Source organism: Schistocerca nitens, chromosome 6, assembly GCF_023898315.1.
Source record: "Schistocerca nitens isolate TAMUIC-IGC-003100 chromosome 6, iqSchNite1.1, whole genome shotgun sequence".
Classification (NCBI taxonomy): Eukaryota; Metazoa; Arthropoda; class Insecta; order Orthoptera; family Acrididae; genus Schistocerca; species Schistocerca nitens.
In genome coordinates this window covers 11,674,380-11,702,142 of record NC_064619.1, presented here as the reverse complement: position 1 = coordinate 11,702,142, position 27,763 = coordinate 11,674,380, and the positions used below count along the sequence as shown (strand labels likewise).

General features: G+C 43.2%; 1 protein-coding gene across 1 annotated transcript in view; it reads right to left on the bottom strand.

Annotated features, from left to right (window-relative positions):
* The window catches only part of LOC126262680 (tensin-1), a 622,011-nt gene that overhangs the window by 543,606 nt on the left and 50,642 nt on the right, over window positions 1-27,763 (bottom strand). The window contains exon 3 of the mRNA XM_049959456.1: window positions 19,685-19,887. Coding sequence (XP_049815413.1) covers window positions 19,685-19,887 — 203 coding nt within the window. The remainder of the gene's footprint in view (window positions 1-19,684; window positions 19,888-27,763) is intronic.

Genomic DNA, 27,763 nt, shown 5'->3' with positions numbered 1-27,763 from the left:
CTTTTTCTATGTTTTTCTCTCCTTGCTTCTGTCCATATTGCGCCGCTATTTTTCTTCGATTTCTCCTCAAAGTCCTCGAAACTTTTTAATTTTGCTCTGAACTTTTCTATTTTTCCTATTTCTTCCTCCGTTATTTCCATTTTCCTCAGGTCTGTTTTAGCTTCTTTGGTCTGCATCATTGATGTTTTTGGTTTGCTGTCAAAAAAGTTAAAAATTCCTCTTCTTATCGTTTTTTCGTCTATCCTTTTTAGGTGTCCATAGAATACAATTTTTCCCTTCCTCACTCCATCTTATTAATATTCGTTCTGTTCTTTCATAAACTTCTTTCTCACTACTTAATTTCTGTTTGCCATTGCCGTATTTTGGTCCCTTTTTCCTGCGTAATTTTCTTTCCTACTTTTATATTTGATCTAATTTTTTGGTTGTTTCCAGTGAAAGACGTAAAGGCATTATGGTCTAATGACTGTTCTGTAGTGCTCGAAGTTTGCATTTAAAAATAAATTTCATTACAATTTTTTTTCTTTTTTTGCTTCGTAGCTTATTATATACCAACAACAACAAAAGACAGTATTGTACACCAAATGCATTCAACACAGTCGCATAAACACTTAAATTCAAGATACAGAGTTCACGCTCAACAAAAAGAAAGTGTCCAATTACCGTGAATAAATATAATAATGCATAGTTTCGCGGCGATATATACTGAAAAAAATTTTCTCGGGCTTCCAACCGCGTCCAGTGGTTTAAGATCCACGAGCTTTGGGCCGAGGTCTCCACGGCCATCGTCAAGTGGTGACTGTCGAATGATTGCCGCTGCCATCCTTATGTAGCCGCGCTGTGTTCAGTGACGTCACTGGTGCTCGCTTCAGTGTCATATATGGTATTGTTTTCATTGCGCGCTTGCCACGCTCGCTTCAACTTTCAGATGGCCGGGTTCCAAGGTCTAAGCACAGCTTGGAACTCAGCCATCGGAAAGCTGAAGTGGGCGCGGCAAGCCCGCAGTGAAAACATAACCATATATGACACTGAAGCGAGCACCAGTGACGTCACTGAAGACAACGCGGCTACTTAAGGATGACAGCGGCAATCATTCGACAGCCAGCACATAAAAATTGCCGACAGGAACTCTGCTGAAAGCTCGTTGATTTTAAACCACTGGACACGGCTGGAAGCGCGAGAAAATTTTTTAGCCATGAAAAAAGAAAACCTTTTCGATTTGGGTAAATGAATCCCTACGGATGTACCCCGTAAACAATGTCATAAGCCTCCAGTTCTTTCTATTTTACGTCGTTTGTGCACCATTCCATGTGAATCTTTTTTTCCTGTTTTTGGTAGTTGCCAATCTTCCAGTTTCATCGTATAAGTTACACGGTTTTCAGCAGCGAGCCTTAGGGATTAGGTAAATGTCAATTTAACAAATTTTTTTGTCAGTGATCTTTTATGTATAACTTTTTGTGAATTAGTTGGCAGTTTTACGCTAGGCAGATGTAAGTTACACTGATGCATTTAAAAAGCGGCAACGTTCCGGAGGGAACGAATAAAAATGATTAATAGCTATGTGACGAACGAAGTGGTTCAAATGGTTCAAATGGCTCTGAGCACTATGGGACTCAACTGCTGAGGTCATTAGTCCACTAGAACTTAGAACTAGTTAAACCTAACTAACCTAAGGACATCACAAACATCCATGCCCGAGGCAGGATTCGAACCTGCGACCGTAGCGGTCTTGCGGTTCCAGACTGCAGCGCCTTTAACCGCACGGCCACTTCGGCCGGCGAACGAAGTGTGACGGTTCAAATAAACTGCGATAATTACAGATTACTTCATCTATATAATACAAATAATACAATAATATAATAAAAATAAATATTATTTTATACTCAAATGTTAAAAGTGTAGGAAATACAGGTGAATAATGGCACAGACTATTATGTAGGTAGGACGTCAGAGGTTCGTACCAGAAAACTACAATCCAGGAAATATATACTAGCTTTTTATTCTGGGAATACTGTTGCCCACATTCTGTTCAACAGTGAAGGCAAGACTCAACCTTTCGAACAGCGTGTAATTTATAGGATTTCCTGCAATCTGTGTGGCAAATTATGGCAGAGCTGTAACTACTAGACTGACTGAGCATGAAAGGAGTTGGAGACTGGAAAAGAACGATGCTGAACACGATCTGAATGAATGTCATTCTTATGATATTAAATGTGACTTTCTCCGTAGAGAAACTAAATGTATAAAACTAACATTACTCGAAATTTGGTTATTAATAAACACCAATTAAGGGATAATGGCTGTTCCTAATGACCAAAAACAGTTTCATTATTCGCCCTTACTAAAGTAGCAGAAGCAATCTGATATTTTTTTTCTCGCCATTAGATAATGTGAGATAATATGCTTGTTACAATTGTTTCACATCCGCAATCATAGACCATATCGACTAAGAGAAGCGGGAAATGAGGAATATCGGGCTGGAAAGACGGATACACAAGGATAAAGAGTGCATACAGCGATAATGGTAATCTTATTGTTGCTTTAAAGATCTGTTATTACCTGTCTTCTGAAGTTGGAGATGTTATTTAGTTCTCTAATATAATGTGGGAGGTTATTCCAGAATCGAGTTCCTCCTACTGAGAGTGACTTCGAGGGTGTGGCTGAACGAGGTATATAGTATACAGTACATCGAGATGAAATTCCTGTACAGCTATGAACTCTCTGTGATGTTGTGTGGGATGTTGTTGTTGTGGTCTTCAGTCCAAAGAGTGGTTTGATGCAGGTCTCCATGCTACTCTATCCTATACAAGCCTCTTCATTTACGATTAACTACTGCAACCTACATTCCTCTGAATCTGCTTACTGTATTCTTCTCTTGGTGTCCCTCTCTTTACCCCGCGCTTCCCCCCGGTACTGAATTGGCGATCCCTTGATGCCTCAGAATGTGTCCTGTCAACCGATCCCTTCCTTTGGTCATATGTACCACAAATTTCTCTTCTCCCCAGCTCATTAGTTGCGTGATCTACCCAGCTAATATTCAGCATTCTTCTGTTGCACCACATTTCAAAAACTTCTATTCTCTTTTTGTATAAACTGTTTATCGTCCATGTTTCACTTGCATACATGGCTACACTCTAGCCGCGTGGTTTAAGGTGGCTTCTCACGGCCCGCGCGGCTACCCCCGTCGGAGGTTCGAGTCTCCTTCGGGCATGGGTGCGTGTTTTGTCCTTAGCGTAAATTAGTTTTAGATTAAGTGGTGCGTAAGATTAGGGACCGATGACCTCAGCAGTTTGGTCCCATAAGATCTTACCACAAATTTCCAATTGCTAGACTGCATACAAATACACTCCTGGAAATGGAAAAAAGAACACATTGACACCGGTGTGTCAGACCCACCATACTTGCTCCGGACACTGCGAGAGGGCTGTACAAGCAATGATCACACGCACGGCACAGCGGACACACCAGGAACCGCGGTGTTGGCCGTCGAATGGCGCTAGCTGCGCAGCATTTGTGCACCGCCGCCGTCAGTGTCAGCCAGTTTGCCGTGGCATACGGAGCTCCATCGCAGTCTTTAACACTGGTAGCATGCCGCGACAGCGTGGACGTGAACCGTATGTGCAGTTGACGGACTTTGAGCGAGGGCGTACAGTGGGCATGCGGGAGGCCGGGTGGACGTACCGCCGAATTGCTCAACACGTGGGGCGTGAGGTCTCCACAGTACATCGATGTTGTCGCCAGTGGTCGGCGGAAGGTGCACGTGCCCGTCGACCTGGGACCGGACCGCAGCGACGCACGGATGCACGCCAAGACCGTAGGATACTACGCAGTGCCGTAGGGGACCGCACCGCCACTTGCCAGCAAATTAGGGACACTGTTGCTCCTGGGGTATCGGCGAGGACCATTCGCAACCGTCTCCATGAAGCTGGGCTACGGTCCCGCACACCGTTAGGCCGTCTTCCGCTCACGCCCCAACATCGTGCAGCCCGCCTCCAGTGGTGTCGCGACAGGCGTGAATGGAGGGACGAATGGAGACGTGTCGTCTTCAGCGATGAGAGTCGCTTCTGCCTTAGTGCCAATGATGGTCGTATGCGTGTTTGGCGCCGTGCAGGTGAGCGCCACAATCAGGACTGCATACGACCGAGGCACACAGGGCTAACACCCGGCATCATGGTGTGGGGAGCGATCTCCTACACTGGCCGTACACCACTGGTGATCGTCGAGGGGACACTGAATAGTGCACGGTACATCCAAACCGTCATCGAACCCATCGTTCTACCATTCCTAGACCGGCAAGGGAACTTGCTGTTCCAACAGGACAATGCACGTCCGCATGTATCCCGTGCCACCCAACGTGCTCTAGAAGGTGTAAGTCAACTACCCTGGCCAGCAAGATCTCCGGTTCTGTCCCTCATTGAGCATGTTTGGGACTGGATGAAGCGTCGTCTCACGCGGTCTGCACGTCCAGCACGAACTCTGGTCCAACTGAGGCGCCAGGTGGAAATGGCATGGCAAGCCGTTCCACAGGACTACATCCAGCATCTCTACGATCGTCTCCATGGGAGAATAGCAGCCTGCATTGCTGCGAAAGGTGGATATACACTGTACTAGTGCCGACATTGTGCATGCTCTGTTGCTTGTGTCTATGTGCCTGTGGTTCTGTCAGTGTGATCATGTGATGTATCTGACCCCAGGAATGTGTCAATAAAGTTTCCCCTTCCTGGGACAATGAATTCACGGTGTTCTTATTTCAATTTCCAGGAGTGTACTTTCAGCAAGTATTTCCTGACAGTTAAATTTATGCTCGATGTTAACAAATTTCTCTTCTTCAGAAACGCTTTTCTTGCCCTTGCCAATCTACATTTTATATTGTCCCTACGTCGACTACCAGTGGGCTGTCTGTTTAGTGTTAGTTATCTGACGAATGCATAGAAATCGGAAAGTCGGGTCATATATTGTGAATCGTCAACACTGTGCACTGAAGTTTTTAACTAACTTTTTTTCATGCGAGACACGACACCCGCTTTATAGCTAAGGCTGGTATTACAGTATGAAATTTCTTTGTCAAACATCTTTGTCCAATATCTTTGTCCAATATCTTTGTCCAATATCTTTGTCAAAGATATTTGATGGTGTAATAGGGAACTTTGTCAAATGTTGTCCAATATTTGATCAAATCTAGGGCCTCGCTGTAGATTTGATCAAAGAAGTCGCTTGTCTTCTATTCACTGCAATGTGACATGTTACCACATTGAGCGCTAGCATCGCTACCTTCTGTCGTGTGTAGTGTTTTTATAAACACTGCGGGTAAATACAATTGGTGTGTGCCGACAACTACAAAATTAATAGAGATGTATGAAGCTGTTGAGGCGCTTTACAACGTGAGGCACGCTGAATACAAAAATAGATTAAGAAGATTGGAGACCTGACCTGACCTGACCTGACCTAACCTAACCTAACCTAACCCTCTCCTGTAGCAAGGAATCGGAGTGTTACAGTGAGCCTGTCTTCTGCAGATGTAGCAGTTCTTAAGTGAATATTGTGCTTTGTGATATGAGGATACACTTCACTGAGCACATACAGAAATGTATGCTCATCCATTCTTAAGTAATTGATGTACGACTTGACGTCCTCCACCATAAGCTCACGTAACAAGCTTTGTTGAATGCTTTTATCGTGTCGTCGTAAAACCCACGGCTTCCTTTTTCCCCCGATTCTCTTCCGCATATGCACACAGTGCAATTGTGGTACATGCAACTGCTGCGGTTAATAACAAGTTGTTGTCAGCCATCTTGAACTTTGACGAAAAATATGATGACAGTGTAATACCCTTTCTAGCGCTACGTCAAAGATCTTTGTCAAATATATTTGACGGAATATTTGATCACATCTTTGATCAAATCTTTGACAAAGAAATTTGATAGTGTAATACCGGCCTAACCGTAGCAACGTAATCATAGTCATTTCACCGGCAATCGGCGTCGTGTATTGTGTCCCGATGTAGTTGTTTTCAGATGTACGTGACGGAAAATGTGAACAGTGAAAGAAAGAAAGACCCGAAAATATTACAGGCAAACAGCGTGAATGGGAAGCAGAATATCGTAACTTCGCATTCCCGAACAACTCCTGCAGCGTCGTCGCTTTCCCCCCCCCCCCCCCCCCCCCCCGTGCCTCAAGGACGCGCAGGTATGCGCAAAAGGCGAGATAGGTTGCCACCCACTATGAAATGCTGCTGTCAGGCGCGCGCTGGAGATGTTATATGTGACGGGCGGCACTCGCAAATCACCGGGGGCATAACGCCGCCAAGGTCTCGCCGTGGTCCGCGGGCAAACCCGCTCTCTGCTCCACTCCACGCTCTCAGCAAAGGGGCCGCAGCAACGCACCTACACGCGCCAGTAAATCACCTTTACGCAAAAGGAACAAACTGCATTAAAAAGATTTCCAGTCCGTCACAGTATCAGAACCAGGTGCGAATGATGTAATTTGGAATTAATCGGATGCACTGCTGGTCTTTAAAACTGCGAAGTCATGAAAGTGGCACGCAACAAACATCGAACTGACATGAAGTGTACTACAATCTCAGACGTGCAAATGATTAGCTAACGTAACCACACGTAGTCGGTAGCAGTAACGTCATCTGCTTTCTGTGTAAAGTGGAAACAATTTACTTACCATATCAAAGCTGGGATTTCAAAAGGGTTGCTCCACTGAGAATGTTATTTATACATTCACTCACCAAACAGTAAAAGGCTTAAGTAATAATATATTGCCACTTGGTTTTGTGACCTTTCCAAAGCCACTTGGTTTTGTGACCTTTCCAAAGCAATTGATTGTGTAGACCATGTTACTGAATAAATTGACGGAACTGATGGTTTTACACACAACTGGTTTGAATTATACGTAACAAACGGAAAAGGTTGTGCTGAATAATTCGGACCATGTCGGAAAGTTCTAGCGATTGAGGAAAAAAGAAACTGCAGTCGGAGTGCCACAGGGTTGAGTTTTGGATCCACTCAAATGGTTCAAATGACTCTAAACACTATGGGACTTAACATCTGAGGTCATCGGTCCCCTAGACTTAGAACTACTTAAACCTAACTAACATACGGACATCACAAACATCCATGCCCGAGGCAGGATTCGAACCTGCAACCGTAGCAGCAGCGCCGTTCCCGACTGAAGCGCCTAGAACCGCTCGGCCACAGCTGCCGGTGGTTCCACTCCTATTCCTCATACATGTGAATAACCTTCCAATTAATATTCAACAAGAAAAATTGGTACTTTTTGCAAACGATACTAGTGTTATAAGCCGGCCGAAGTGGCCGTGCGGTTAAAGGCGCTGCAGTCTGGAACCGCAAGACCGCTACGGTCGCAGGTTCGAATCCTGCCTCGGGCATGGATGTTTGTGATGTCCTTAGGTTAGCTAGGTTTAACTAGTTCTAAGTTCTAGGGGACTAATGACCTTAGAAGTTGAGTCCCATAGTGCTCAGAGCCATTTGAACCAACTAGTGTTATAATGAACCCCTTTATTGAGAAAGCAACAGAAGAATTGTTAGTTATATTTTCCTACGAATTATTAAATGGCTCTATGAAAATGGGTTAACCGAAAATTCTTAAAAAGAAAAAAAACACTCTACATTCAGTTCTGCACAACAAATACAGTCATAGCAACAGTTGGTGTAGCACATGAACAGAAGTCAGTATGTATGTTGGAATGCTCCAAATGCTTCGGTGTACATACTGACGAAAACTTGAACTGGAAGAAGTGTATTAATGAGCTTCTCAAACGATTAAGGTTAGCTGCTTTTGATCTTCGTGTAACTGCTAATCATAGAAACAAACGTATCAGCCTCCCGACACATTTAGCATATTTCCACTCAATAATGTCTTACCGGAACACTTTTCTCGCGAAACTGGTCACTTAGAAAGCGAGCAGGAAGAATAATAAGTAGTGTTCACTCACCGATCTCATGTAGATGCCTTCTTAATGAGCTAGGTTTTCTAACTGCGCCGTCACAATACTGTACATATATTTGCTAATGGAATTCGTCATAAACAGTCTATCAGAGCCTGAGAACAGTGATGTCCATACCTGTAACACTAGAGGGACAAATGACATTTATTATTTACTGTTAAAGCTGTCAGTGGATCACAGAGCAGTCCACTATGCAGCAACAGAAATTTCTGATTATTCGCCCCATAACATAAAATGTCTGACAGGTTCAAAAATGGTTCAAATGGTTCTGAGCACTATGGGACTTAACATCTATGGTCATCAGTCCCCGAGAACTTAGAACTACTTAAACCTAACTAACATAAGGACAGCACACAACACCCAGCCATCACGAGGCAGAGAAAATCCCTGACCCCGCCGGGAATCGAACCCGGGAACCCAGGCGTGGGAAGCGAGAACGCTACCGCACGGCCACGAGATGCGGGCGTCTGACAGGTAGCGAAGCATTATTCCTGGACAACTCCTTTTATTGCAACGACGAATTTCTACTTAAAAACTGGTAGAGAGTAAAGGTAAATAAAAAAGTGTAGTTGCATTGGTAGGGCTAAAACTGGCAGTGTGTTCAAAAATGTTAACACTAATAATGTATACATGTCCTGTGAACTGACTCGATGCTCATTATTTCGGTACAAGAATCGTCCAAATAATCTGTGGAACATGTAACTAACTAATTAACTTTTTAAGAAGGTTATGTAGTAGGTTCTTCATTTAGAAACGATATAACTATGTTGTGACGTTATGATGTTATGCCTCGTGCAAGAAGCAGAAACGTCTGTCAGTGCCAGGGTCGCAGCGTATCGACACTGCGGCCGATGGTTCCACGATCTCGCTGTTCGCGTTGGTCTGTATCCCACGAATGTCGTGCGATTATCAAAGTAACGGATGGCTCGTAGCGTAGAGTCCCCGTCAGCGAGTAATTCACACATGAAGAATATTGCTCGTAAGATCCGCATTCAAATAATTCTTCGGTGATGGCGTGGGTCTGGGACTACTATAAAGTAGGACGTCGGGGGTCAGTCGCCTAACGGAGAAGGTTGCCTGTAAACCGAGGTGACGCGGAATCGAATCCAGGCCGGACCAAGGAACGTTTTCAGTCTGCCTTTAATCTAGTATTCGTATTTCAACCATGAACAGTCATCAGGAACGATAATTCGTTCAGCTCCCTGGTTAAACTGTAGGGTCGAAATCGAGCTGTAAAATAAAGAATTTAAATATTTACGTCCGATGCTGCCATTTATCCAAAATATATTGACTATAATACGGTCGTGGTGCACACTCTTCCCTATGGAATTAGACATCAAAAATAAATATTGCAAAGTGGATGAAATTTTAGAGAACGCAAGATATCATATTGCTTTTTAGGATTAACATGACAAGACGAGTATTAGGGGACTGCAAAAAGTATATCTTACTATGGCAGCCCATATAAGTTTTATTGAATGCTCCATTGCGCTTTGAGATGACACAGATACGTGACGCTATTTTTTGAGAAAACCAGTGTAAACGTCGGTCGGGGAAGTTCTACCAATCGTTCGATTCGTCGACGGCAGAAATCCGCTCCTTGGTCACGCAATCACTCAAGAACTGGTGCGTGTACGTTCTCATCGTTGGGAAATACACTCCTGGAAATGGAAAAAAGAACACAATGACACCGGTGTGTCAGACCCACCATACTTGCTCCGGACACTGCGAGAGGGCTGTACAAGCAATGATCACACGCACGGCACAGCCGACACACCAGGAACCGCGGTGTTGGCCGTCGAATGGCGCTAGCTGCGCAGCATTTGTGCACCGCCGCCGTCAGTGTCAGCCAGTTTGCCGTGACATACGGAGCTCCATCGCAGTCTTTAACACTGGTAGCATGCCGCGACAGCGTGGACGTGAACCGTATGTGCAGTTGACGGACTTTGAGCGAGGGCGTACAGTGGGCATGCGGGAGGCCGGGTGGACGTACCGCCGAATTGCTCAACACGTGGGGCGTGAGGTCTCCACAGTACATCGATGTTGTAGCCAGTGGTCGGCGGAAGGTGCACGTGCCCGTCGACCTGGGACCGGACCGCAGCGACGCACGGATGCACGCCAAGACCGTAGGATCCTACGCAGTGCCGTAGGGGACCGCACCGCCACTTCCCAGCAAATTAGGCACACTGTTGCTCCTGGGGTATCGGCGAGGACCATTCGCAACCGTCTCCATGAAGCTGGGCTACGGTCCCGCACACCGTTAGGCCGTCTTCCGCTCACGCCCCAACATCGTGCAGCCCGCCTCCAGTGGTGTCGCGACAGGCGTGAATGGAGGGACGAATGGAGACGTGTCGTCTTCAGCGATGAGAGTCGCTTCTGCCTTGGTGCCAATGATGGTCGTATGCGTGTTTGGCGCCGTGCAGGTGAGCGCCACAATCAGGACTGCATACGACCGAGGCACACAGGGCCAACACCCGGCATCATGGTGTGGGGAGCGATCTCCTACACTGGCCGTACACCACTGGTGATCGTCGAGGGGACACTGAATAGTGCACGGTACATCCAAACCGTCATCGAACCCATCGTTCTACCATTCCTAGACCGGCAAGGGAACTTGCTGTTCCAACAGGACAATGCACGTCCGCATGTATCCCGTGCCACCCAACGTGCTCTAGAAGGTGTAAGTCAACTACCCTGGCCAGCAAGATCTCCGGATCTGTCCCCCATTGAGCATGTTTGGGACTGGATGAAGCGTCGTCTCACGCGGTCTGCACGTCCGGCACGAACGCTGGTCCAACTGAGGCGCCAGGTGGAAATGGCATGGCAAGCCGTTCCACAGGACTACATCCAGCATCTCTACGATCGTCTCCATGGGAAAATAGCAGCCTGCATTGCTGCGAAAGGTGGATATACACTGTACTAGTGCCGACATTGTGCATGCTCTGTTGCCTGTGTCTATGTGCCTGTGGTTCTGTCAGTGTGATCATGTGATGTATCTGACTCCAGGAATGTGTCAATAAAGTTTCCCCTTCCTGGGACAATGAATTCACGGTGTTCTTATTTCAATTTCCAGGAGTGTATCTTTTCCCCCCGAGCTGCTCTTTTAGCTTGCCGAAAAGAGAGAAATTACATGCAGCAAGTTCTGAGCTTCCAGAACAGCGTCGCCCACGTCCGTGTGATCTTGGTCAAATTGTTGGAATCATTTCACTACTTCATTAGATCCATACACTGTCAGAATTTCTTCGCGATGAAGCCATGAGCTTTGGAGTACATTTCCAGTTACGTCACCATTTCACTCCCACACTGCATTGCACCTGTCATCCAAACTGCAGCAGAACTGCGTTTGCAGGAAACCAGGGAATGTGATCTCTTCTGACAATGCGCTATGGCTTTCCAGTGGGACGACATATGTAATTAACTTTCTGAAGTCTCTGCATCCGTGCAGACATTAGAAACCGATCCAATGGGCTCATGTTAGATCGACTCACTACCCTTCTTGTGGTAGACACGATGCTAATTTTCATTCCAATTCCTGATCGTTAAAATGGCTAAGCAGGGATGGCTAGAGGACAAATGTAAGGATGTAGAGGCTTGTCTCACTAGGGGTAAGATAGATACTGCCTACAGGAAAATTAAAGAGACCTTTGGAGAGAAGAGAACCACTTGTATGAATATCAAGAGCTCAGATGGCAACCCAGTTCTAAGCAAAGAAGGGAAGGCAGAAAGGTGGAAGGAGTATATAGAGGGTTTATACAAGGGCGATGTACTTGAGGACAATATTATGGAAATGGAAGAAGATGTAGATGACGACGAAATGGGAGATAAGATACTGCGTAAAGAGTTTGACAGAGCACTGAAAGACCTGAGTCGAAACAAGGCCCCGGGAGTAGACAAGATTCCATTAGAACTACTGATAGCCTCGGGAGAGCCAGTCATGACAAAACTCTACCATCTGGTGAGCACGATGCATGAGACAGGCGAAATACCCTCAGACTTCAAGAAGAATATAATAATTCCAATCCCAAAGAAAGCAGGTGTTGACAGATGTGAAAATTACCGAACTATCAGTTTAATAAGTCACAGCTGCAAAATACTGACACGAATTATTTACAGACGAATGGAAAAACTGGTAGAAGGCGACCTCGGGGAAGATCAGTTTGGATTCCGTAGAAATGTTGGAACACGTGAGGCAATACTGACCTTACGACTTATCTTGGAAGAAAGATTAAGAAAAGGCAAACCTACGTTTCTAGCATTTGTAGACTTAGAGAAAGCTTTTGACAATGTTGACTGGAATACTCTCTTTCAAATTCTGAAGGTGGCAGGGGTAAAATACAGGGAGCGAAAGGCTATTTACAATTTGTACAGAAACCAGATGGCAGTTATAAGAGTCGAGGGGCATGAAAGGGAAGCAGTGGTTGGGAAAGGAGTGAGACAGGGTTGTAGCCTCTCCCCGATGTTATTCAATCTGTATATTGAGCAAGCAGTAAAGGAAACAAAAGAAAAATACGGAGTAGGTATTAAAATTCATGGAGAAGAAGTAAAAACTTTGAGGTTCGCCGATGACATTGTAATTCTGTCAGAGACAGCAAAGGACTTGGAAGAGCAGTTGAACGGAATGGACAGTGTCTTGAAAGGAGGATATAAGATGAACATCAACAAAAGCAAAACAAGGATAATGGAATGTGGTCGAATTAAGTCGGGTGATGCTGAGGGAATTAGATTAGGAAATGAGACACTTAAAGTAGTAAAGGAGTTTTGCTATTTAGGGAGTAAAATAACCGATGATGGTCGAAGTAGAGAGGATATAAAATGTAGACTGGCAATGGCAAGGAAAGCGTTTCTCAAGAAGAGAAATTTGTTAACATCGAGTATAGATTTAGGTGTCAGGAAGTCGTTTCTGAAAGCATTCGTATGGAGTGTAGCCATGTATGGAAGTGAGACATGGACGATAACTAGTTTGGACAAGAAGAGAATAGAAGCTTTCGAAATGTGGTGCTACAGAAGAATGCTGAAGATAAGATGGGTAGATCACGTAACTAATGAGGAGGTATTGAATAGGATTGGGGAGAAGAGAAGTTTGTGGCACAACTTGACTAGAAGAAGGGATCGGTTGGTAGGACATGTTTTGAGGCATCAAGGGATCACAAATTTAGCATTGGAGGGCAGCGTGGAGGGTAAAAATCGTAGAGGGAGACCAAGAGATGAATACACTAAGCAGATTCAGAAGGATGTAGGTTGCAGTAGGTACTGGGAGATGAAGAAGCTTGCACAGGATAGAGTAGCATGGAGAGCTGCATCAAACCAGTCTCAGGACTGAAGACCACAACAACAACAACAAAAACCATTAAAAAGCCAAGATGGCACAAAATATTTTTGTTCAAGACCAACAGTTTCAGCGGTCTTAGCTTCCTTCTTCAGGTCTTAAACATTTTTTTAGTACAACATGTTCAGTTTACACTGAACCTCATGCACAAGAGGTCAAGTTGATAAAACTCAGGACATTATAAACGTTTGTCATCGCTACAATGTCGCTGAGTTTTAGCCACTCGACATCTTATGCATGTGGTTCAGCGTAAAATGAGCAGGTCTCACTTTTAAAAAAGAGAGTTCAAGACCTGAAGACGACCGCTAAGACTGTTGAAACCGGTTGTCTTTAATAAAAAGCCGGCCGGTGTGGCCGAGCGGTTCTAGGCGCTTCAGTCTGGAACCACGCAACCGCTACGGTCGCAGTCGCAGGTTAGAATCCTGCCTCGGGCATGGATGTGTGTGTGATTTCCTTAGGTCAGTTAGGTTTAAGTAGTTCTAAGTTATAGGGGACTGATGACCTCAGGTGTTAAGTCCCATAGTGCTCAGAGTCATTTGAACCATTTAAAAAAAGGAAAATAAATAAATAAATTGTGCGATCTTGGCTTTCGAATGGTTTTTAACAATTAAAACAGATTGTTCTTCAATACTCTCATTATGAGAAAATTCAATCGATTTCCGATCGTAGATGAGTCATATCATTCCGAAACGCAGCATATTTCGCAACAGTTATTGTCACAGTATTTTCAAGTTACTTGCGGAGATACCATATTTGCTTCAATAAAGAAACGGAGAAAAAAATTGTTGGACACACATTAAATCACAATATATTATAAATTCAGATTTTCAGAAATGCCTCATTTCTAAAAATTTTGCTCAGCTATGATTCTTTATATCATATTAACGTAAACAACATTTGGTTTCTGGTTAGCTTCATTGTCACTGTTCTGCTGCGGCGAGTTACGACTTGCAACACGACGCAAGCAGCAACTCTAGAGAAATCCATCAGACCCGACGGCAGAAAACATGTTATTTCCGTGATGGGTGCGGCTATTTCTACAGCCCTTCGCGTCTGATACGCTGACCACCTCGGATTACCGTAATCAGACACGTTCAAAAGCGTAATAGCTATCTCATTAGGACATAAACAATTCCTGCTCACCGGAATCGTTAACTAGAGTCTCTCAATAATGAACCGACAGCGAAAAATTTTCAGAATGTGTGTTTGTTTCAATGAGCCTTATTTACTGGAGATTGCTGTGTCACGTATTCCAATTTCTTCTGTTGCTTCAGACTAGTACGACGGTTCTGAGAGAGAATTACGTTGAAGTAATACGACTACGCAATCATTGCTGGGTACAGTTTCTGTTTTGTATGCTTTCTTCAATACGCTGAGGGTAGCCTACAAAATTACCTGACATCCATGTTTCTTTTGCTTCTCTCGCATATCAGGTGAATCAATTTCTTTCGTTTACTAGGGAAACGTCACGTATCCCCTTCCAGTAGTCACTGAGTTATGGAAAACAAGACAAAGATACATGAAAGACACAATAATCTGATTATTACGCTAACTGAGGGGTGTATTGGCGATACAGAGCAATAGTAAAAAAGCTATAACGAAGAACGAGATATACCCGCGTATGCTAACCGGATATACCCGCGTAAGCTATACTCCCCGGCAATGAGCGAAGTGCTCACTTTTCTCAACACAGTCAGAGGAACACAAGACCAACACTTATCATTTAAGTTAATATTACGTCTGACCAGGCACAGCGGAAATTTGCTTTCTCGTAAATGACATCCATAATCAGCCGTAAAACGGTCTTCAACTCAAACTTCGGTGTTTCACTACGCATGCCCATATTGGAGGCGTTATACCGTTATCTTCCTCCTAACTTTGCTACAGACAATCGATTTCATTGGTATTAACACAGTCACAGCCGTTGCTCTGATAAGCGTGAATACTATTTGTATGTTTCGATGTTGATAGGCTTTAGGTATCGGCGAACATGAGAGTAATGGTATGAATATTTACCGACGGTCTTTAAGGCACTCGACCTCAGATCTGGTTTTTTGTTCAGCTAGCATTTGTGACCTGTGGGTTTAATCTACTGACACTTTCTGATATAAACGAGGATAATTTCAATTCACAGTTACATACCCTACATTATAAAGTATAAAATTAATATGTTATGTGAGTCGTTTGTAAACATATTTGCAGCTAGTTTTTTTCCACGCCGCACACGGAAGCAAATAGATTGCCGTGAATTCAGTTCCTATTTGCAAAAATGGTTCAAATGGCTCTGAGCACTATGGGACTTAACTTCTGAGGTCATCAGTCCCCTAGAACTTGGAACTACTTAAACCTAACTAACCTAAGGACATCACACACACCCATGCCCGAGACAGGATTCGAAACTGCGACCGTAGCGGTCGCGCGGTTCCAGGCTGTAGCGCCTAGAACCGCTCGGCCACTCTGGTCGGCTCCTAGTTACATCCAATTCTTTTGATTATCTACTCTGAAATGCTACTTCTAATGAAGAACATTCAGTTCCTAGCTACATCCAATTCTTCAGATTATATACTCTGAAATGCTGCTTCTAATGAAAAACGAACACCGCAGACAATATTGTTTCACAAATTATCTAGAAAATGTTAGCCGCTGAGATAATATTCATTATTTGCGTTGGCAGTTCTTAGGTAAGCTGGGTGCTGAAGATACGCGACATGGAGAAATCAGTTAATGCAGACACGAGAATGTAACAGGTATATATTTCTAGGTTTTTGTTTGGTTTTTTATAGTTATAGGTATCATATTAATATCCGTGAATATTTATTTTCTATCTATAATAAACACGACATGGATGTCGCATAGTTACATAGCAGATGAAGTTCTGGTTGATCGTATATCGAACTATTAGCAAGAGGTTACAGAAGAGCACGCATAAGACTCAGAATTTGGAGTAGACAATATTGCAGAATATGTAGCTGCTAATACTACGGTTTCAAACACGACTACAGTAATTGATGGCAGTCGGAGTAACTCAGTGCCAGTGGGTCAAACGGCTAGAAGAGATGGAGCAAGTCGGGTAGACTGTCTGCATGTGCCTGAAGAAGTATCTTATGAAAGTCGTGAAACTGACGTTGATGCTCGAGTGGCTACAAATGTGGATTTCTACGCATGGTCTAAAGCTGCCTGTGAACCCCAGTCCTTTGGGAAACGTCTTCCGCCTGAGGGCATACGTTTACTAACAGAAGTAGACACTGCTAATTGGCCGGCCGGTGTGGCCGTGCGGTTCTAGGCGCTTCAGTCTGGAACCGCGTGACCGCTACGGTCGCAGGTTCGAATCCTGCCTCGGGCATGGATGTGTGTAATGTCCTTAGGTTAGTTAGGTTTAAGTAGTTCTAAGTTCTAGGGGACTAATGACCACAGATGTTACGTCCCATAGTGCTCAGAGAAATTTGAACCATTTGAACACTGCTAATTCTCTGCATATTTTACAATCTTTTTGAACACAGATTTTGTGCTCCTTAATCATTGTTATGAATATTTACCACCCTGAAACTCATGGCGAACTTAGATACAATAAATTGAGCAGTTTCATTGATTGCTGTTTCCAAGGAATTATAATGCTAGGACCGTCTGACAGTTTGTAGTCTAAGAGCATAGGTCACTGAGGAACTAACACAGAAAAAAAAATTGTTTAACGAAAAGAATGATACAAGTGCCTTACAGTTACCTGTGCTCCGGAAAATGCTATCTTTAAATATAATTATTATAGTGTTCTACAACTATAATGCAGCCTCGACCTAGCAAGGCAGGGGATCGCTCCATTTTGGACTAAACTTCGCATGGAATCCGATGAAAAATAGTATTTCTGATATCTAATCTAGATTACATTTGGCGCTCAATACTCAACACGGTACTCGTCTGTAGTCAACACACTATCAAACGAAAAAAGCAATATCGCCGGAGAAATTTAGCTTCAGTATGAACCTGAGTAATAAATCATCCGCTCTGTTCCCTGTATTGGTATGAAAGACAAACAAACCATTTCTCACAACAGTTTAAGTCTAAAGTTTGGTGCTTCAAATTTCTTATGATATCTCCGTGTTCAGTACTTGCACTTCCTCTAAATGTATGAGAGGTGAATTCTTTCTTAATTTTTACACGTCCCACTTCGACGCCTGCTTTTTCACCTTCTGCATTCTAGCATCGATGGGATCTGAAAAAAATTGCTCAGTTTCACAGTTTTATAGTATTAAAAAGACGGTCTGCTTTGTACATGCCCTTAAGGAACTTTAGTATGAATTAAATTTGTGCAAGAATGAGGAAGCTTTGAGGACCGCAAAGTATAAATCAGAATAAAGCGCCTTTGACACTTTCCCGGGAATATATGGCTTTTACATTACGTAAACAATTTTATTAAAAAAATCTGCTAAATTAGTGTGTGTATGCAACCAAATATTGTCAGAGGACCACAAACCTCTGGTGTTTGACTAAGGATTTCCGAATCCTTTCAATGGCAACATCGTAAACGTTACAGCGTAGTGTCGTTAAGTAAAGAAATAACAAAATTTATAAATCTCCAATAAACGTTCGGCGTTGCTAAGCAATTTCTGCTACGGATCTGAGCACATCATCACCGTAACATGTAAGATTTTACGAAATTATTGATGTTTGTTCGAATATTCAGCTAAGGTTACGACACGCGACAGAAAGTTAAGCCCTATGTTGCTAATTCCTGTTACGAAAATTATGACTGGGAAACTATTTTTGGAAATAAGGGCACAAAACATTCTATATGATCTCACGTGTAACTAGTCAGTGTGTTGTGTCAACAGTACACAGAACATATAATTTTTCAGCTTTTCATATGCAACAATTAACTGTGTTTTCACTTCAGATCGGAAAGATGATTTCTTACACACCAGATCACTTTTAGTTATTTTTGAGCGGATTTTACAGTTTCTAAAAATCCCTTCGTCTTTATACAGTTAATTGTTCTATTATGAAACATCGAGGTAAATATTACTAATACAACAATTAATATGAGTATCCACTCGTCTTTAGATATTTGAAACGACCATTTCAATTTATGTCTGTCCAACAGCGTGTACATATAGCCAACTCTGCCGCTGTTTTATACAATTGTGCACATGGCTGACGTCAGCATAAAAGTTTATACCTAATGTCTGCACGTGACATTTCGCATATACAACAGTCAACTTTTTCCACTCCGTAAACGTACTGATACACATTTCTCTAGGATGTACACGCTCATGTCGGCACGAATTTGACGTAAAATTTACAACCCTCTCAAGACTGCACGTAATGCACTAAATGTTTGTGGGTGAAATACAGGTAAATTTATACCGTCTCACACGCGAAAGATTTCCCATACCATCCAGCATTTTACTGAAAGAATTACTATTTTGCGAACACCGATAAAAATAAGTTCCACAATATTCATACAAATTATCTAGTGTTCATTTAAACCATAAGCGTCATAGTTCTCGTCTGCGAGTAGATATGCATATTCTGCTTAAGTTTCCAGCGAAGGGAACTGAGATGGAGGAAAGGAAAAATTGAGCTGGGACTAGCTAGTTACGCGCCACTGGAATACAAGGTTTCCTTTTAATAAGAGACTGAACCATCGTCGTTGGACTACTTGCAGCAGAAACTGTCGCTACAGATTTTCGACACATGAGAAGTCTCAAAGGCTTCGTAGCGATTAATGTAAATAGCCGTCTCCGAGACGCTTCAAGCAGTTGTTCGCGTAGAAGATGTCAGCACAAAATTTTGTGCATTGTATTGCACATAACAATTCACAGACACAACTGTGGTTATTTTACACTTTCCAGAGTCACACACGTTTCTGTACAGCGTACTGCGCGAACACGCTAGTGACAGGAATTGTACGTCAATCTGCACGAGCTTAACCTAACAAGCAAGCCACTGAAGACTGCACTGATGTTATTGAAACGTTTATAGGTAAAACTGGAAATGATTCACGGAATCTCGCACGAGAAGAATTTCCGACACTATCCAACCTGTTACAGAGAGACATCGTATTTCTTAATACGGATGAAAGTTTGATTCACAGAACTCATAAAAAGGGTTAGCGACCAATCGTTTAAACCAGAGGTGTGGTAGCTGTTCAGTGTGAAACTGGATGCAAACTGAATGTAAGCAGTTGAGTTGGAGGAAGGAGAGGAACAGCTTACTACTAGCTAGTAACGCGTCGCAGGTGTGCACTGCTTCCTGAGCAATGAAACGACGATCGGCAGTCGTCGGACCACCTGTGGCAGAAGTTGGTCGCTAGAGGCAAGTTCCCAGCGTGCGAGGGACGAGCGGCCGCGGAAGGCGGTGACCTGGCGTCGAGTCGTCGCGGCGGCACCCACCTTGCAGCCGGCGAGGGCGAAGGCGTCGGCCGCGTGCCGGAGTCCCACCATGCCGAGCGCGGTGGTACGGTGCTGCGCTGGTCCGCGGCTGCGCGCGCGCCGACCGCCGACTGCCGACTGACCGGCGCTGATGTCACCGCGCGGCCCGGATACTGGTGGCCAGGGACCACCCGCTCGCCCGCCCCGACCGCTCTCGCTTGTTTCTGCGTGCGCGCCAGCGGCGTCTTACCCGAGCCGCAGTAAATTGTGGCAGCCCGCGATGTCTCGTTCACAGAACTGTCAAGCCTTTCGTGACCACTTCACAGTCCAATATAGCAGTAATACTCCGTCTCTTGTTTCTTAGCCACTGTGACAGCAGCGCACCAAGCGGCCAGCAAGCGACATTTCTGAATACTCTGACTGCAAACACTATCGTTTACATTTATTTGCAACATACACTACTGGCCATTAAAATTGCTACACCACGAAGATGACGTGCTACAGACGCGAGATTTAACCGACAGGAAAAAGACGCTGTGAAATGCAAATGATTAGCTTCTCAGAGCATTCGCACAAGGTTGGCGCCGGTGGCGACACCTACAACGTGCTGACACGAGGAAAGTTTCCAACCGATTTCTCTTACACAAACAGCAGTTGACCGGCGTTGTCTGGTGAAACGTTGTTGTGATGCCTCGTGTAAGGAGGAGAAATGCGTACCGTCACGTTTCCGACTTTGATAAAGGTCGGATTGTAGCCTATCGCGGTGGCGGTTTATCGTAGCGCGATACTGCTGCTCGCGCTGGTCGAGATCCAATGACTGTTAGCAGAACATGGAATCGGTGGGTTCAGGAGGGTAATACGGAACGCCGTGCTGGATCCCTACGGCCTCGTATCACTAGCAGTCGAGATGACGGGTATGGCTGTAACGGATCGTGCAGCCACGTCTCGATCCGTGAGTCAACAGACGGGGACGTTTGCAATACAACAACCATCTGCACGAACCGTTCGACGACGTTTCCAGCAGCGTGGACTATCAGCTCGAAGACCATGGCTGCGGTTACCCCGGACGCTGAATCACAGACAGGAGCGCCTGCCATGCTGTACTCAACGACGAACCTGAGTGCACGAATGGCAAAACGTCATTTTTTCGGATGAATCCAGGTTCTGTTTACAGCATCATGATGGTCGCATACGTGTTTGGCGACATCGCGGTGAACGCACATTGGAAGCGTGTATTCGTCATCGCCATACTGGCGTATCACCCGGCGTGATGGTATGGGGTGCCATCGGTTACACGTGTCGGTCACCTCTTGTTCGCATTGACGGCACTTTGAACAGTGGACGTTACATTTCAGATGTGTTACGACCTGTGGCTCTACCCTTCATTCGATCCCTGCGAAACCCTACATTTCAGCAGGATAATGCACGACCGCACGTTGCAGGTCCTGTGCCGACCTTTCTGGATACAGAAAATGTTCATCTGCTGCCCTGGCCAGCACATTCTCCAGATCTCTCAGCAAATGAAAACGTCTGGTCAATGGTGGCCGAGCAACTGGCTCGTGGCGGCAGAAGAATCATCATGCCGTCACGCGCAGATGACGTATCTCTACTCTGAACTACCCTGGCAGACTATTGACGGCATATTTGGAGGGGACCTACAGAAAGGTATCATTGTTCCAAGGTTTGGAGGGATACAGCAGTATTACTCGTGGCGTCATGGTGCAGGGAGAATCTGGTGTGACTTCAGATACAGCTTGGTAGTAAACGAGGGGCCTCTGGTGACACAATGCTCCGTCAGTGACATTCTGCGTCATCATGTGTTACTTCTCATGCGACAGTATTGGGTTCCCATTTTTCAACAGGACAATGCTCGTCCACACACGACATGTGTGTCTATGAACTGTCCGCTTGATGGTGAAATATCCTGCTGGCTAGTAAGATCTCCATATCCGTCCGCGATAGAACATGTCTGACACAGGTTCAGATGTCAACTCCGTTCCAATACCGGTATGCAAGAATGTCAAGGACCAGTTACAACAGTTGTGGGTAAACACGACTCAGAAGAGGACACCACGGCTTTACAACACTCTTCCTACCGAATTAGTGCTGCATATGGGCAGGGGGTATGTAAAGTCGTACTAATAATTGGGCTGGTACTGTTAAGTTCTTTGCAAATCTAACTCGATTTTGTAACCATGGTAATAACATCACATACTGTATAAATCTGTGAAGTTTTATTTCGTTTTCCTCCTCGTCATCTGAGTGCTCCACTTTTTCGTCAGGGAGTGTATATAAGAATGCAGTTTAATACGATATTCTTGATACTGAATGATACGTTTAAAGGATTTATCTCTCTCATCATTCGCGCCTCATTATCTGGTTAATGATATTGTGATATTCAGACAAGGTGCAATGTTTCTAGTCCCATAGGTCAACCAAAGTTGTTTATTTGAGAACGCCAAGGGTTCGGTTACAGAATTACTTTTTTTTTTCCTGCGGATGCAAGAATAAGCTGCCATCATCAAAATTGTTTCACGTACTTAGCTGAATAAAATATGAGAGTCATTGTGCTATGTAATGATTCTAAATGGTCTCGAAGACACCCAGCAGAGTCTCTTTTATTCTTGAGCGTTATATCTTTCTTGTCTTTCAACTGACTGTAATCTGCTCTTGCCGGCAACTGACGGAAGTGGAAGACCAAGTATTTAATCCGAGAAAATTACGGAAAGCCATCTGTCGTTCTATAATCGTTACTTTCACAAACTTTATTTGCACGTTTCTCCCAGCCATGAGTTGCGAACGTTGAGACTATTTTGCATTTGACATGTCCATCTGAGAAATTTAATCGAGGGAGCTCAGAATGTGTTCGCCTGAGTTATTTAATGGAGGAGTCAAGCAGCCGTAATTTTTGAAAGTAAATTACATTCAGAAACTTTTACCTAGCTTTGCTGACATCACAAATTAATTAACAAGTATTTTCCATTAAATAAACTGGTAGCAAAAATTCGGAGCAGTAGTTTCCTGCTCATGTAATTTCCTCCCTTCATTCTGAATTCATTTGCCCGTATTTCAAGTACGGTATTAAGTGGAATGAGGAAGTTCGTTAAGTGGCGTCAGTGAGCAGTTAGTTTTATTTCTTCTTTAGGCTCTCAAGTCGTGTTTCACTTCAGTGTTGCCAGATACGTCCACCGATGTACGCAGAATCTGGATCACATTCACACAGACGGTGCACATATTACGTGCTTCTACGAGCATGTACAGACGTCGCCTCTCTAAGATGTTTGATCTAATTCCAAAACGTGCTTTCGCGTTTAATAGATCAACCAAAGAATACATTAAATATTTCCGAATGAGTGAGTGGATATTAATGTCACGTAATAATTACCCGTTGACACATACTTCTCCTTAGCCTTTGTTCTGCGAAAGAATTATTTCTGTACGATATATTTCTCGTTATAATACGCTACAACCAAAGATGTTAAGAAATGCTCCAGTTTGCATAGGGACATCAAAAGTGAAATCTAAGTTCAGTAGCTCTACTACTATACCAGTACATGAAACATTTTAAATAGAATAACGAAACTTACATAACAAATATAGGAATGTGACACTCAGGTCGCTACGAACTGAAACCTGATGCACTGGAAATACTAGTAAACAAACAGTATCGACAGGCCTCCCCAGCAGCTACTTGATTCACCCATCTAATCTTCACCATACTTCTGTAACACAACATTTCAAAAGCTTCTGTTCCCTCCTAGTCTGAACTGCTTATCGTCTACTTTTCGCTTCCGTACATGGCTACTGTCCTCAAGAGTACCTTCACAAATAACTTCCTTGCACTTAAATTTAGATTATACAGGGTGTTAGATCTTCCTAGAGCACGCCACATAATTACTACGTGGTATTTTCTGCACAGTCGTAAATACATCACTAAGTGGACTTCACCTATCAGTATAGACTAACCGTTTTGGGTAAATGCGTCCACACTTAAACACCTGACCCACTGCTGAGAGGAAAATAAACATTAATAGCTTGCTGTTGTCACATGTATAAGTACTTGGCGATACTATCCACCCTGAAAGCATTCTACTCCTAATAGATATAATTATTGCTCTGTAAATGAAACATATACTGATGTAATATCGTTCAGAACACTCTCCTCAGTCACAAATAAAATTATCTAAACTTGCACTCCTAACATCATGTAGGTTAATGAATTCCTCTTTTTCGAAAATGGTTTTATGCTACAGCCAATCTACATATTGTATCCTCTCTACTTCAGCTATCTTCCGCTACTTTACTGCCCAAATACCGAAACTAATCTAGTAACTTTCTATTTCTCTCTGCATCGCCTGATTTACTTCGAGTGCACTGTAACACCCTTGATTTTCTTTTGATAATGTTCAACTAATAATATCTTTTGAAGACACTGCCCCCATCGTTCAACTGCTGCTTCAAGTTTTTAGCCGTCTCTGGGAGAATTACAATGTCATCAACAAGCCTCAAAGCTTTTTCTGGTTCTTCCTGAACTTTAATTTTTGCTTGGTTTCCTTTACTGGCAGCTCAATGTACAGATTGAGTAACGTCTACCTCTACATCTACATTTATAACTATATTCTGCAAGCCATCGTTAAGTGCAAGGCAGCGGGTACGTCCCATTGTACCAGTTATTACGGTTTCTTCCCGTTGCATTCACATTTGTAGCGCAGGAAGAATGGTTGTCTGACTACCTCTGAGCGTGCCGTAATAACACTAATTTTGTCCTCACGATCCCTTTATGAGCGATACTTATGGGAATATAGTATATTCCCGGAGTCATCGTCTGAAGCTGGTTCTTGAAACTTTGTTAACAGACTGTCTCGGGATAGATTACGTCTGTCCTCAAGAGTCTGCGGGTTCAGTTTCTTCAGCATCTCTGTGACACTCTCCCATGGGTCAGATTAACGTGTTGCCTTTCTGTGTATACCTTCCATATGCCCTATTTCATACGATTATACGGATTTGCGCAATATTCCAGAATGGGTCGCACGAATGAACTTGGCCGATTCCATCTCTGACTGAATGGTATTGTAGTCATACGATACTACATTTTTCTTTCTTTTTGTGAAGTATGCAGTTTTACATTTCTAAAAATATAAAGCAAGTTGTGAATCTTTTCACCACTTTCTAATTTTTTTATGATATGACTGAATATTTATGCAGCTTCTTTCAGACAGTACTTCATTATAGATAACTCAGTCATCTGCAAAAAGTCTGATATTACTGTTAATATTGGCTGCAAGCTGATAAATATATAGAACATGAACAATAAGGTTCCGAACGCACTGCCCGAGGGCACACGCGAAGTTACTTCTACAACTTACGGTGAGTCACCATTCAAGATAACATGCTGTGTCCTCCCTACCAAAAAGTCCTCGACCCAGTCTCAAATTTCGCTTGACACCCCAATACGATTGTATTTTAGAAAATAAGCGTACGAGTGGTACTGAGTCAAATGAAAAAACAAACACCGTCAAAACATGTCATGAAGGCCCAACGGTACAGACCGACTACCGTGTCTTCCCCAGATCTTAGGCGTCACCGAATGACTGAGTCAAATGTTTTTCTGAAGTGGAGAAAGGGTGCAAAGGAACGGTTCACGAAGATGAACGAAAGGACCGAGGAACGAATTCCAAGGAACGATCGGTTCATAGTTCACTTCGGTCGCGGCAGTCTACTTATAACTCCCGGGAACGAGGAACGATTGGTTCATAGTTCACTTCGGTCGCGGTGGTATACTTGTAGTTCCCGGGAACGAGGAACGATCGGCTCATAGTTCACTAGTTCACTTCGGTCGCGGCGGTCACTTCGGCAATTCTCGTTCCAGCCTTGGTCGCGTGCTCGTCTCAGTCTCGGTCTCCCTCGGCCGCACTCGTCGTTCTTCGCATGACCACCTGTCTCAGTTACACTGCCGACTGATCCTAGTTAGTTCAGTATCCAGTTGTTCGTTTCGTTTACTGCGCTCGCCCATTTTACATGTGTTCCAAAGTGTTATTGCACTTGGTTCTGGCTATTCAGCGTCCACGACCGGCAATGAAAAAGTATTTTATAGTTACGTAAATTACATAAAAATTACGTTGTATGTAATAGGTACGTCTTTCAGGTAACAAAAGGGCGTATCAGCTCACTTCATTAATCGATGAACAGCAGAACACATACTTATAATAAGGCAAGTTTTTTTTTTTTGTTATTCATAAATTTTTTGGTTTCATCGACTTGATTTAGCAGCTAACTTTCAATAATTTGCTTAATTTTTAGTGTAAGAAAATTCATATAAAACGATTTTCGTGTATCTTTCGTATACAAAACATTACATTTAGAAAGGCTCTAATAACTTTTAAGTTTGGTTGTTTCCAATTTGCATTACCTGCTTGTTTGGTTTCTTTGAAAAAAAAGTGGGTTGTGGGCCATTTTTTCTCAGTAGGAAAATCGGTGCCTCTCCATTTCAAAAGAAATACATTGCCACAAAATCGTATTTACTTATTATCTCAAAAACATTTTTCAGAAGGAGCTTTCAAACAAAAAACTTTACTACTGCGAACTTAATTATTATTATTATTGCTGCATTAACTTTACTAATGCAACATAAAAACCTAGTTTTTAGTAAGCGTGTGACGCAAGTATGAGAAAACCACATTTCATTTTATGCATCCATAAAGTCTCTACTTTGCCTACGAACTCAGAGACAACGTGAAGAATGTATAGGGTCTAAACAATTATTGTATACAACGTAGCATAGCTATGTAGTGAAAGTCGAAACGAAGAATTTTATACAAGACACTTGTGGTCTATTAAGTTGGGAAACAGCCGCCAACAGGTTTACAAGACTACATGCGTGTCGCGTGAGATTTCCATGTCTCTTCTCCAGCTTTCTACACATCGTCATCGATTGTTTCGCAATTGTTGCTTACATTAGCTTGTTATTTCTTCACTGCTTAATTATAACATGTTTGTCTGTTTGTTGCATCTGCTCGTAACGGGCAACACATCGTCCGTAATTGGCGAGCAGTCTGTACTTGGGGCCGCTTTTCCTTGCGCCACCCTATATTATTTGCGATCAGCCACACAAGGTTATGGTTGGCTAAACGAGAGGTTGTGCAGAATCACAGAAATTACTTCTAAAAGTGTAAAAGAATTCTGTGATGAATAAAACCTCTATACTCCAGGGGGGGGGGGGGGGGAGGCAAGTGCCCTCCATCCTTCAGTCACCTACACTACTAAAGTGCGCGTCATTTACGACGGCGGCCGAGTTTAGGTTCGCTCTGCGCATCTGACGTCACAAAACACAGTCATCCAATAAACAGAGAACGACGTTGCCAGAGCTCGACTGCAGTGCAGAGCACAGACGAGTGTCTTCAGTTTTAGAAACGTTCAGTCATAAATAAAGTAATTGAACAAAAGCAATGTATTGATAGCAGACTTTCTTTTATAGAAAGTTTGGAAAAAAACATTCTTTATACTAATTGATTCATATTCTATTAATTAATTCAACCAAACGAACAACAAGCCTCCTAATTCGGGCGATAACAAGAAAGGTGTTTGTATCATTCTCACTAACCGCTTTTTCGCAATAAAGAACAGCGGTAATTGTTTATTTCCTATTGTACTTCGACGAAACGTGAGTAATTCATAGTCATACCAACAGTGTTTGTCGGTATTTTGTGTGATTTTTTAAAGTCCTCCGCGAGATCTATTGAATGGCGAGCTACGTTAGCGTAATGGTTTAAGTGAATGGTTGCTAAGCGAAATGTTCTGAGTTCAAACCTTGTTTGGTGCTGAATATTTTTTTTATTTAAAAACAATATCGAAGTGTCTTACTTCATGAATTTTATTAGTTTGAATGTAATTTTTTGAAATTTCTAGTGGCAACTAAAACATTGTACGGTGCTAAATATTTTTTTTAATTTAAAAACAATATCTAAGTGATTTTCTTCATGAATTTTATTCATCTGAATGTAATTTTTTGAAATTTCTAGTGGCAAATTAAATCGACCATACGGAAATTATACGCTATGGACTTTTACCTCTGGAAACTGTCCAAAATTTCGTGCAATGGTT